This window comes from Sus scrofa, chromosome 15 (genome assembly GCF_054392235.1).
Source record: "Sus scrofa isolate SSC_HxYL_T2T_F1_AM1 chromosome 15, Sscrofa_HxYL_maternal_Yorkshire_Landrace_v2.0, whole genome shotgun sequence".
Classification (NCBI taxonomy): domain Eukaryota; kingdom Metazoa; phylum Chordata; class Mammalia; order Artiodactyla; family Suidae; genus Sus; species Sus scrofa.
Window position 1 is genome coordinate 97,542,398 of NC_139397.1, and position 13,250 is coordinate 97,555,647.

General features: G+C 36.2%; 1 protein-coding gene across 4 annotated transcripts in view; it reads left to right on the plus strand.

Moving 5' to 3' along the window:
- The window catches only part of AGPS (alkylglycerone phosphate synthase), a 139,497-nt gene that overhangs the window by 47,757 nt on the left and 78,490 nt on the right, over positions 1-13,250 (plus strand). For all 4 annotated transcript variants that reach the window (XR_014829806.1, XR_014829805.1, XR_014829807.1 and 1 more), the window contains exons 5-8: positions 41-115; positions 6,208-6,279; positions 8,041-8,120; positions 9,182-9,262. Coding sequence is in view for 1 of the 4 variants with exons in the window: in XM_021075128.2 (XP_020930787.1) it covers positions 41-115; positions 6,208-6,279; positions 8,041-8,120; positions 9,182-9,262 (308 nt within the window). In the remaining 3 variants the exon portion in view is untranslated. The remainder of the gene's footprint in view (positions 1-40; positions 116-6,207; positions 6,280-8,040; positions 8,121-9,181; positions 9,263-13,250) is intronic.

Sequence of the window (13,250 nt, forward strand, 5' to 3'; positions counted from 1 at the left end):
TAAGATGTTTTTGCATTTTCTTTTTTAAACCACAAAACAGGTCATTGTCTTCATGAGATATTTTTGCTCAGGGAAGGGACATTTCAGCGAATTCCTGATATAGTTTTATGGCCAAGTAAGTTCTTTTTTTGTTCTTTGTATAATTAACTTAGTATTGTTAAATCTTAAGTAAATTCAGTATTGCAAATATGTATTTTTTAACATATGAACTGTCAAAAATATAGATAGCTATATTTTTAGAAGTTACTATAGTCATATAATTCTTGATCTGATTATCCTGAATGATTGGTTTTAGTGATTAATTTTGTTGGTGGTGAAGTAAGTCTTCATTTAAAATGTAAATATCAGGAGTTCCCATTGTGGCACAGCTGAATCTGACTAGGAACCATGAGGTTGCAGTTTCCGTTTCGATCCCTGGCCTTTCTCAGTGGGTTAAGGACCTGGCTTTGCTGTGAACTGTGGTCTGCGTCACAGACGAGGCGTGGATCCTGTGTTGCTATGGCATAGGCCAGCAGCTGTAGCTCCGGTTGGACCCCTAGCCTGGGAACCTCTGTATGCCACAGGTGTGGCCCTAAAAGAGCCAAAAAAAAAAATGTAAATATCATATTGGGAGGTCAGTAGAAAATGTATTTTTGGTTAATTTGGAAGCTTAATTTGGAAACAATGAATTATCAATCAGCAATATATTCACATGTATAGAAACTTAACATAATTGTTTACTACAAACTAGTAATAGTAATTTGTTGATAGCAATTTGTGGACTAAAAACATGGTATTCAAATGATGAAACAAGATTAATATATATACTGTCTTTGATATAATTAAATTTTGAGAAATTAATTTCACTTAGGGATTTGGCTTGAGATAGAGGATGGATGAGTTTTCTGTTATTTCACTCCTGCTGATGATTAGGCACTATATTTATATGTATGGTTTTTATATCCTTCTCTTATAGCAGAAAATTTAAAGCAGAATAGGTATATATTGTTTCTACTGTTCATAATTACCTTCTTTAAAAGTTCTGTTGATCTTCTGATACTTTTGCTTCTTCAGACTCCATGAGAGGAATGTATATAATATTTCATTTTTCAAAAAATAGCCTCATTCATGGACTCTCATTTTCTTAGATGTAATTCTTTTCCTTTGCAGGGAGTATCTTGGGGGAAAATCCAACTTTAATTTTAGGATAGGGAAGTTCCCTTTGTGACTCAGTGGGTTAACCACCAGACATAGTGTCTTTGAGGATGCGGGTCTGATCCCTGGCCTTGCTCTTTGGGTTAAGGATCTGGTGTTGCCACAAGCTGGAGCTAGGTTCACAGGTGTAAATCGGATCAGGTGTTACTGTGGCTGCCTTGTAGGCCTGCAGCTGCATCTCTGATTCCATCCCTAGCTGGGAACTTCCATATGCTGCAGGTGTGGCTATAAGAAAAAAAAATCATAATTTGAGGATAGGAGGAAGGGTGACATACATAGGAAGAAAATCCAGGAGCATTTGTAGCTGAGAAGAAATAACTTTCCTAGTACTTGTGATGTATATTCTTCTGTGTAATAGGAATAATTATGAAACAAGTCTCTTGTCTGTGTTAGTTTATATGGAAACTTAGCCATTCCTGAAAAAATGAAAAAGATATCCTCAGTAAAAGAATACTTTTGTTTTGCCTGTCTGTTGTGTGTGTGTGTGTGTGTGTGCGCGCGCGCTTGTGCGCATGTGAGAGAGAGTTCCGCACATTTTATTTGAGAATCAGGGCTGGTCCTGCTAGCAGGCTCTAGTGATGCTCAGAGTTGGTGAGGCTGCTTGCTGTGTCCTTTCCAGTGGCAGAAACCCACAGGCTGAGTTAGGATGTACCTTTCCCATGCCCAGCTCTCTACAGCAGTACAGGAAAAGAGCCCGGCTGCATGAGACTAGAGGCAGAGCAGGGCTCTGAACATGGTCCCTGACTCAACAGAGGACAGCAAAGATCAGCTGGGGAGAAGAGATGAGGATGTTCCACATCCCAGCCCCCACAAACCAAAGCCATATCTGTCCTCCTTGTGTGTGTGCATGAGACAGGTCCTCACTCTCCATCCTGGCTGGATTTGATAAGCCCATATTCCACTGCTTTTCCGGGGGAAGCTGCGGCAGCCCTTGCGATGGGGCTCTCCTTGCCCTTAGCCAGCACTGACAGGTTCTCTAGCACTTCGCTCTCCATCGGGGTGCTGGCTTTTTTGCCTGTCTGTTTTTTAGTAGCTTTAGGCTACTTCTTTACAAAGATTTGAGGAAGGTTCATTCCATTTTTTACTTAACTAAATGAAGGAAAAATTTATCAATTTTCATTTCCCATAAGAAACCTTGTAGACTGTCCTTTGATATATCCTGAGTAGATGTTCATTCTAGGTATTTTCTTTGTGTGTCTGAATATTAAAATACTGAGAAAGTACCATAATAGAAATATGTATCTTAAAACAAGACAGATTTCTATTTAAGAAGTCCAAAAATTATTTTTAAACCCAGTTTTAGGAAACCTAAAGAATTAGTTATTGGAGTTTCTTGGTTGCCTAGTGGTTAAGGATTTGACATTGTCACTGCTGTAACTCAGGTTCGATTGGCCTAGGAACTTCTGTGTGCTGTGGGCATGGCCAAAAAAACAAAAAGTTATTGCCGGAGTTCCCGTCGTGGCGCAGCGGTTAACGAATCCGACTAGGAACCATGAGGTTGCGGGTTCAGTCCCTGCCCTTGCTCAGTGGGTTAACGATCCGGATCCGGCGTTGCCGTGAGCTGTGGTGTAGGTCGCAGACGCGGCTCGGATCCCGCGTTGCTGTGGCTCTGGCGTAGGCCAGTGGCTACAGCTCCGATTTCCACCCCTAGCCTGGGAACCTCCATATGCCGAGGGAGCAGCCCAAGAAATAGCAACAACAACAACAAAAGACAAAAAAAAAAAAAAAAAAAAAAAAAGTTATTGCCCAAAAGTTTATTTGCTCTGTCACATCCTTCCTGTTTGCTTAGTTCCCTTACAATCTCAGCCTTTTATTTTATTTTTTTTTCTTTATCTCAGTTTCCAATTCAGGCCCTTATCAGTGCATATTTGGATTTTTGCAATAGCCTTAAACATTCTCATGTCTCAGATTTTTTGCCTTCCATGCCTCCTATACACTCTTTGTTAAAAAAATTTTTTTGGCTGCAGCATGCAGTGGCTTGATGTGGGATCTTAGTTCTCGGACCAGGAATTAAACCCAGGCTGCAGAGATGAAAGTGCCAAGTCCTAACCACTAGACCATCAGGGAACTACCCCCTGCCCCACTCCTGTATGCTCTTAAGAGGTTATTAATTTTTCTAAAATCTTCCCTTTGCCATCTTGTTCCCTACATGAGGAATCTACATGAAGTGTATTAGTGCCTGAATAGTTTGTAATTTTATTGTCGAGTTTTCTAGTATAAGAGATTTCTTGGAAATAGTTTGTTTCCCAGTAGGTTGTCAGTTTAGTGAGTCCTTTATGTAAGTTTAATGTAAATTTCCTATTGGTAAGAAAGTTTAGTTTTTCTTTGCATGAGAGCAAGTTTTGAGATAATATGGTGTTCCATTGAGTGGAGGTGACTTTCTCATCTTGCAGTTTGAATATCTACACCCCATATGTACATACATACCTAGGAAATCTATTGTTGTGGCTGTCTTTAAGTCTGTCTGAAATCTGAATCTGAATTCTACATGTTGCCTTTAATAGGATGTCTAAGGCTTGCCTAAGAGTAAGAAGTTGTAATATATGTAACTTCCCTGATTTGGAGTTATCCTTAAACCAGGGTTTGTCATCATTGTGACCCTTACACATTGTGGCTACTTCTGCTTTTCACTTAGTTGAGACAGGTAGTTAGTTACTTACACATTGTAGGTTTGTGGTAAGTATACTTATAAAAATAAAATCTCCTTTAAGCAATATTTTACTTATTAAATTTAGTATTTATGCATTTTTTAAGTAGTCTTTTAAATATCAAAGCAAGCATTGAAGATGAGCAGTAATAAAACAAAAATCTCTATTCTCAGGTGCTGTACAATTAAGTTGGGGTGGGGAGGAGACAGAACCATAAACACATAAATATTTAATGTGTTGTGTGGTGATAAATGTTATAAAGAAAAATAGGGCACAGTAAAAAGATAGAGAATAAATATAGTGGTCTGTGGGATGAGGAAGTGCTGTGTCAGATAACATGGTCAAGGAAAGCTTTTGATTCAGTGACAATCATAGAAGTAGTTTTGCCTTGTTAAAGGTTTTTAACAGACATCTATGGGTGTTTTATTAATTGTTAGTGAACTGGTTTTCCATTAAAAATTTTTACCACAAGTAGTAAGCTTTTTTGCTTAATCTGAAAGCTTGAAAATGGACTTTTATTAAATTTGGAAGGATGCAAATGAAATGTATTCCTAACTTTAAGAAAATGTGAGAAATGATAACTACAACTTTTATAGAACAGTATTTTTACTTTCATAAATGGATGTTAATTTGTATATTTTCTTTTGCATCATTATGTCCTTTTCAGGTCCCAAGCAAGTTCTACTCAATTTTTGCATGGTTTTCTTGCTTCGAATCCCTTTTTCCTCCGTGCTATTCCATAATCTATCAGGATATTAATCTTTTTAAAATACTCTCTTTGCCATGTTGTTCCTGTACTTAATTCCTTATTCATAGTCAAATTGAGTCTTAACAGCTCTTGCTTGGTATTTAAAATATTCTGCTTCCAGGTTTTTCTTATGTATGTAACTTTTACACTGAAAAGTACCTTTTAGTTGTGTATAATAGAAAGGAATTCCTATGTATTATATCATGTATAATATCTAATATTTTGTCTAAAAAACAATAAAGAATCATCAATGAGTACAAAAATTAGTGGGTGAAAGTATGAGAAACATTTATGTAGTCTAAGTATCTCCCCATAAGATAATTATTAATTTTTTTTCTTTTTTTTTTTTTGGTCATTTTAGGGCTGCACCCTTGGCTTATGGAAGTTCCCAGGCTAGGAGTCTAATCAGAGCTGCAGCTGCCAGCCTTTACCACAGCCATAGCAATGCAGGATCTGAACTGTGTCTGCTATCTAACACCACAGCTCATGGTAACGCCGGATCTGTACCCCACTGAATGAAGCCAGGGATCAAACCCCCGTCCTTATGGATACTAGTCATGTTAGTTACCACTGAGCCATGATGGGAACTCTGATACTGATTAATTATGGAGTTCTTAAATGGAGAAACCTAACAGTTGATCCTTTGTATCAAAAGGTTCTGCATCCATCCTTCAAAAGTATTTGGAGTGGGGGTGAAATTCCAGAAAGGCCACATGTTGACAGCTATTTATGTAGCATTTGCATTTTATTTATACCAATTTACATATCATTTATATTGTATAAGATATTATAAGTAATCTCCAGATGATTTAAAGTATACTGAAGCATGTGCATAGGTTATGTTCAAATACTATGCCATTTTCTTTAAGGGACCTGAACTTCCCAGATTTTGGGTGTGTGTGTGTGTGTGTGTGTGTGTGTAGAGGGGGGATCCTGGCACTAATTCCCTGTGAATACTGAGGGAGTATAACTAAATGATGAAAACCAGCATTACCAGAAATAAGACTTGTCTACATCATGGGCTCCAGATATAATATGATGAGAAAGGCACATCACTTTTGTGGAATTCCTGTCAAAATATATAACTTTAATCATAAGGGAATAAGCGAACCCAATTGAGGGACATTCTATTAAATAACTAACCAGTGCTCTTCAAAAGTGTCAAGGTCAAAGAGAGACTGAAGAACTATTTCAGGGTAAAGAAGACTAAGGAGACATGACAGCTAAAATGCAATATGTGATCCTAATCCAGAAGAAAGGACATTAGTGGAACAGTTGGCAAATTATTGAATTGTCTGTTGATTAGTTAATAGTATTGTACCAGTGTCAATTTCTTGCCTTTGATAGTTGAATTGTAGTTATGGAAGATGTTAATATTTGCAGCTACTGGGTGAAAGAAATTCTTTGTACCCTTTTTGCTACTTTTTTGGGTAAGTATGAAATTATTTTTAAATGAAAAATTAAAATAATAATTTGTTTTAATATAGCTACCTGTTAGTGAGTAAATGAAGGAAAAATTTAGACAACTAAAGAACTTTATAGACCCTTGTATTAAATGTAATCCAGATTTTTTCAGTGTCTCTGTGATTAATTTATTTTCCCTTTTTTTTTCAACAGCATGTCATGATGATGTAGTTAAGATTGTGAATCTAGCATGCAAATATAACCTTTGTATTATACCAATTGGTGGTAGGTATTATGCCTTTTAAATCTTAATATGATTTAAATTTGTTCTAAGTATTTGTACTTTAAATATTTGGGCCATCCAAAAAAATTTTTTTTGTGCCATTAAAAACATTTTTATGATACGATTATTAGGAGAAATTGGTTTATGCTGTTGGTTTCTGTTCTGAGTAGATCTACCTGAACTGTCTTGAAACTTGATTTACCCTTAGTTCATGGCTTCTTTTCCACATAAATCCTATTTGAAGCTGACTTAATGCCTAAATAAGAAAATGTTCCTGCTGTAGCCATTACTTTCTAACCTTTATCTTAATGGAGAGAATATTATTTTTCAAAGGCTAACTATACCCAACATAAGTCTTTGAGAAAGAGTGCTGTGCAGCATAAAAGATCAATGAGGGAGTTCCCATCATGGTGCAGTGGAAACAAATCCAACTAGGAAACATGAAATTGCAGGTTCGATCCCTGGCCCTGCTCAGAGGGTTAAGGATCCATTGCCGTGAGCTGTGGTGTAGGTCGTGGACATGGCTCAGATCTGGCATTGCTGTGACTGTGGAGTAGGCTGGCAGCTATAGCTCCGAATCAACCCCTAGCTTGGGAACTTCCATGTGCCTTGGGTGCAGCCCTAAAAAAAAAGACAAAAAGACAAATTAAAAAAAAAAGATCAATGAGGACAGTGATGGCCAAATCAATAACACCTTTTAATACTGAAAACTAACATTATTTTACATTTTAAGACAAATGTAATCTCTCTTGATTACTCATCAGCCACATTCTCTTAACAACTTAATACAAGTCAAGGGAAATTGCCTTAACTGACTAAATTGGCATTGATGGAATGGAAATGAGACCCCTTCAAATCAGAAGTTCCAGATACTGTCTTCAGCAGATACTTTGTTTAATTCATTGAAAAAAAAAAAAAAAAAAAGACTTTACAGTGCCACCTTTAATGAAATAGTTTTATGATTTCAAATGACTTTGACAAACAAATAGTGATTACTAAACACAGGCATGGTCTTAACACTGTCTCACCTTGTAAAATTAATTTGAATCTTGTGGAAGTACCGATTAAGAATTTGTTCTGCTATGTAAAATTATACAGATCTGGTTAAGAACTGAGAGCACTATATTGTTGTATATTGGTATTAAGAAAGCATTTTTCTTTTGACAGCAGATCTTAAAGGAAAACCGGAGTACATTATTCTTCTATGTATTACTCTGTATTAAAATTACTTTTTCACCAAAGAACATATGAATTTGTTTTTGAATATCATATAACCTGGGCAGTTTAAACTTGTTTGTATTCTAATTTATTAAAGCCTTTTTATGTGGAAGTATAAGATAATATTTTAAATGATAAATGAATCTCATAAATATGGTAGAAAGGAGGTAATGGTGTTTCTAGTTGTATAGGATGGGTATTTTTTCTTTTAAGCTATCTCTCCACAGTAATTACTAGCTTAGAACTTTTCTAATCATGTTTTTGGAGTTCCACAAATTGCTAGGGGCTTCACTTGAGTGTGCCCAGGGGATGGAGCCATTTTCCATTGCTTTCAGCTCCATAGTATTTCTTCATTTTGGCACGCACCGTAAAATAGAGGTGAGTTTGCTTTTAGTGTGTTAGCATTTGCAAATTGCATTTTGCAAAGTAGAAATAGGTATTATTTCCTAGCGGGCCTATCTATATACTTTGTAATAGGGATTTGCCCTAGAAATGTAGCTGAAAATAAAATATTGAAACATATTTATTGTTTCCTATTTTGGCAGGAGGAACAAGTGTTTCATATGGCCTGATGTGTCCTGCAGATGAGACAAGAACAATTATTTCTTTGGACACCTCACAAATGGTATATGATAATTTAAGATGTATTTAAAGATATTGTTTGGTTTTAAAATTTTTCTTTATGGCTCAGTCTTAGTTATTTTTAAAAGGTATTCATTTTGTTTAAAAATTTTTTCATAATTATATTTTACCTTTGTCTTTAGATAATATGTCTTCAAAACAAATAATATCAGTTAATGTTGACTTGAAGAAAACGTGTGCCCCAGCTTTTCACCAATGCAATTGCATTTTTGCTTTTGGAAAATAGGAGCTAGTTAATTTTATGATTAACTTGAATAAAGGAGCTAACAAGTTTTAGGATTATTTTTTGAATTTTTGGCTCATTGTAGTCTAAGAATTGGCCATTGTGCCATGTTAAAGTTTTGGTAATTATTAACATTTTGTCATATTGGTTTATCTTTCTTTTTTCCTTTACTGTTTTAAATTTTTTTTTTTTGGGGGGGGGGAGCCATGCCCATGGCCTGTGGAAGTTCCCAGGCCAGGGATGGAACCTTTGCCACAGCAGCAACTGGTGCCACTGCAGCGACAAACACAAGATCCTTAAGCTGCTGTGCCACAAGGGAACTCCTTTCATTTACTGTTTTTAAAGCAAATCCTGATAGCATGCTACTTTACACCAAATATTTCTCTGTGTTTCTTTGAAAAAGGATATATAATTATCACTTTTGCAAAATTAAAAGTAATTCCTTAAATTGTTTAATATCTAGTCCACATTCATTTTCCAGTTGTCTAAAAATTATCTTTATTTTATGATTCATTGTTCGAATGGGGATTCAGCCAAGGCCCATGTAAGCTTTTGGTGGTTTTTTTTATAAGTCTCATTTTATTTGTAACCCCCTTCCTCCCTTTCTGAATGTTTTATGTTTTAAACAAGCTCCTGTGTAAGATACTGCCTAAGTTACTATGTCTGTCATGTTATATAGTCAGGGATAAGTGAAGCTTTCTACTGTGAGTAACCCTACTTGCTTAATTTCTGTCTTGTCACTTGCTGCCTTTGAGTTAAGAAGTTATATTTCCTGAGAAAATGTATGTTTGTGAAAATGAGACCTTCTTCTTTTGCAACAGAATCGAATTCTCTGGATTGATGAGAATAATCTGACAGTTCATGTAGAGGCTGGCATAACAGGACAAGAGTTGGAAAGACAGGTATATTATTTCTTTTTTATTTTCTCTTTTCACTTGAAAAATCTTTTTTTTTTTTTTTTTTTTTTAAGTCTTTTGAGGGCTGCACCCACAGCATATGGAAGTGCCCAGGCTAGGGGTCAAATGGGAGCTATAGCTGCCAGCCTATGCCACAGCCACAGCAACGCAGGATCTGAGCTGCATCTGCAACCTGCACCTCAGCTCACATTAACACCGGATCCTTAACCTACTGAGCAAGGCTAGGGATTGAACCCGAGTCCTCATGGAGACCAGTTGGGTTCATTACCACTGAGCCACAGTGGGATCTCCAAAAAAAATCTTTTTTTGTTTAAATATAGTTGATTTACAATGTGCCAATTTCCTCTGTACAGCAAAGTGACTCTCTAATTAAGGTTTTCAATACTGGTGCTTGTCCCCTTTGTGAATAAAATTATCTTTCACAATAAACACACTCACTAAGTTTGTTCAGTTTCTTTTGTGGGTCAGGCATTGAGCTAGATGCTGTGAATACAGTAGTGAATAAGACAACATGGAAAGCTTATGTTACCTTATGACAGAAAGTTAGGTAAATAGTATGATTCAGAGTGGGAATTGCTAGATGAAGGCTAAATGTGGGGTATTATGGCTCGTCAAATGGGGCTCAAAGAGAAGGAGTTGAGCAAAGAAAATACACAAAGAACTTGGCATTTAAAATGAAATTTCAGTATAAGTGACAAGTGAAAAGGAAACTGGGGTGGGGAGAACAAGTCAGTCAGGGAAAGCAACCTGTGCAGAAGCTTTATGGCAGCTGTTGCTTTGGGGGATCTGCCAATAGCTGAGTATGGCTGAGATCTAGTCTGTGCATATGGGAGAACACATATTTTCGGTGTTTGTATTTTGGGTCAGTGTATGTATAGTAGTGGTAAAAGTTATGAAGCTGGGAAAAACATAGAGATCAGATCATTAAGCCCTAAAAGTTTGAACTTCATCCTGGTACTTATTTAAATAGTTCTCATTAGCTACAGTCTGGAGGGTGGATGGGCACGTGAAGATGAATTAGGTAACTGTGGCAGTAATTTGGGCAAGAGCTGATAATAACCTGAAATAAAACAGAATAAAGTGGGCATAGAATTCTCAGAAGTTGATAAATTTGATCATTTGGGTAGACATTGGTATTTGCTATTCATTGAAGTTTTCAATGCATAATTTTATTGAAAACTCAAATCCTGAATAAGTGAAACTCTTTGAAGTCCTTATAGCACTTTTTTGGGATCCTAATCAAATTTAGGAAACTTTCTCTTCATGGATTCTAAGCAGGTAACTATTAAAATGTATTGGTTCCATCAGCCCTCTCAAATATGGTCACGATGATGGTAACTCAGCTTTTGTAAACAAAAATTAGAAAGCCCAGTTTGCTTTGGTGAACTGACCACTTGGTTCAGTTTGGGTTAGAAACCAAATAGACCTCTCCTTCTCTACCCTTTAACCAAACATAGAGGTGTTACATGTTTGTTGATTGTCTCTTCATTATCTTTTTCCTTATTTGATGGTAAAGAGTTGAAGTTGGTATGCCAGTGACCAATTCTGGATGAAAGGCTTTGGAAAAAATTATTAATTAAAACTTTTATTTTTGATTTAATACACTAAGATAAGAGAACCAGAATAAAATTTAACATGTTCATTGAGGCAGTGTTCAAGATCTTCAGTAAGTCAAGGTTTTGTGTAATTCAAGATAATTAGATTTCTTAATTATTACAGAACTTAAGTGGGCAGAATAATAGTATTTAATGACAAAATCTTTGGGGGTCCCTAGTGGCTCAGTGGGTTAAGGATCTGGCATTATCACTGCTGTGGCTGAGGTTACTGCTGTGGTTTGGGTTTGATCCCTGGGGCCTGCGAACTACTTCTGCATGCTTAGAGCACACCTTTCCCCTCCACCCCAAAAAAACACTCTGTAAAAAAGCCTGTATCAGTCTCCTATTAGGCTGAGAGGCATTATCAACACAGCAATTTTTTTAATATATTACAAAGGATAGCCTTTCATGTCTGTAATTTTATATCCTTTATTATAGCATTTGATGTAGTATTTTAACCTTTCCAAGTTTTTTTTTTTAAAAGGTTAAAATTAAAATTCAAGAAACATATTTCCTTGAAATTTAAATGACATTTTCCTTGACTAGGAACTTCTGATATTTTACCTACTAGCTCTTTTCCCTAAATGCCAGTATAGAACATTTCTTTTTGCCTCTAGTAGACCATAATATAATTTCTGCAGCTGTTCTGATTCAGAGCAAGTTCTTCCTCATTATACTTGTGTATCCTTCAGTTTCTTCTTCAGCTGAGCAAATCAACATAAAACTTTCTGCTTTTTCATTCTAGAAGTTTTAAAATTACACAAATATAGTAGTTGAGTGGCAGAGGTTTTCATCTTTTTAACTTGTAGATTACATTGATTTTAATATGAAATTTAAGGGAGGTCACTAAATGTCAGTTACAGATTTTGAGAATTTGTTTCTAGGTTTATTAAATCTTTGGCTGCTTTATTTATTAGCTAGTAGTCTGGAGATATGTGACTTTTGATTTTCTCCCCTAGGGATGCATTTCTCTGTGCCTCAGTTTCTTCATCTATAAAATGGAGATAATAACTCCTACTTTTTGTTAGGATGAAATAAATTAATAATGTAAAGTACTTAGAACTTTTATTCATTCTGCTGATTTTTCTTGAGTACTATCTACTTCATTCAAGCACAGCTAACTTTAAACAGTCCTTCTGTATGCCAAAGACTCCTAAATTTATATCACCTCAGACTTCTTGAACTCTAGACTTGCATATCCACTTGCCTAGTAGATGTCTCCACTTATATATCTTAAGACATTTCAAACTCAACATTTAAAAAATTTAATTTCACTTTCCCCTGCACAACCAGGAACCCCCAGCTTTAGGGATACTGTTTACCCACATTTTAGGCTGCTTGAAGTTCTACTGCTGCACTTTTCAATTTTTTCTTTTAGTTTCTTTTGCTATGTCTTGATGTTTAGTAGTCTTTTATTTGCTATGTATATTCTGTTCTTAGTCACATCAATTGTATTTTTATCTTAGATACTGTATTTTTCATTTTTATAGATGTTTAATTTGGGTCTTTATCTTCAGTGTCTCTGCTTAACTTTTTGAGCATATGGAATACAGTTATAGTAACTGTTTTAATATCCTTGTCGGCTAATTCTAACATCTGTGTTTATTCTGGGTTGGTTTTGATCATTCACCTCGTAATGATTATCTTCCTCATTACAAACCCATAATTTTCCTGCCTCTTTGTATGCTTGGTAATTTTTTATTAGATGCCAGCCATTGTGAATATTATCTTGTTGGGTCTTGACTGTTTTTCTTTTTTTCTTTTTATGGTTTTTAGGGCTGCACCTGTGGCATATGGAAGATTCCAGGCTACAGCTGCCATTCTATACCACAGCCACAGCAACGCAGGATCCGAGCTGCATTTGCAACCTATACCACAGCTCACAGCAATGCCGGATCTGCAACTCACTGAGTGAGGCCAGGGATCAATCCCACATCCTCATGATACTAGTCAGTTTTGTTTCCTCTGTGTCACAGCGGGAACTCCCTTGCTGTTTTTCAATTCACTAACATTCTTGAACTTTTTTCTGGGCAGTAATTATTTAGAAACAGTTTGATCCCTTAGTTCCCTTGTGATCTTTTAGGTGGGTTCAAAGCAGTGGTGAGTCTGAGGTTAATCATTTCCCATTACTGAGGATGTCCTTCCTGGGAATTCCACCTCATTCTCTGTGAAGTCTGAGTTTTACCACTCAGGGTGGTGGCAACGGATACTGTTGTTGGTACTATTCTCTGATCCTTTCAAATTATTTTTTTCCTCTGGTCCTGAGCAGTGCTGACCACTTGAGAGACTCTCTGCCAGTCTCTGAGATTCTCTCTCTGTGCTGTTCCCTTTTCTTTGGTACTTCCTCTTGTGAAATCTAGGTGCCTTGGTTTTCCACA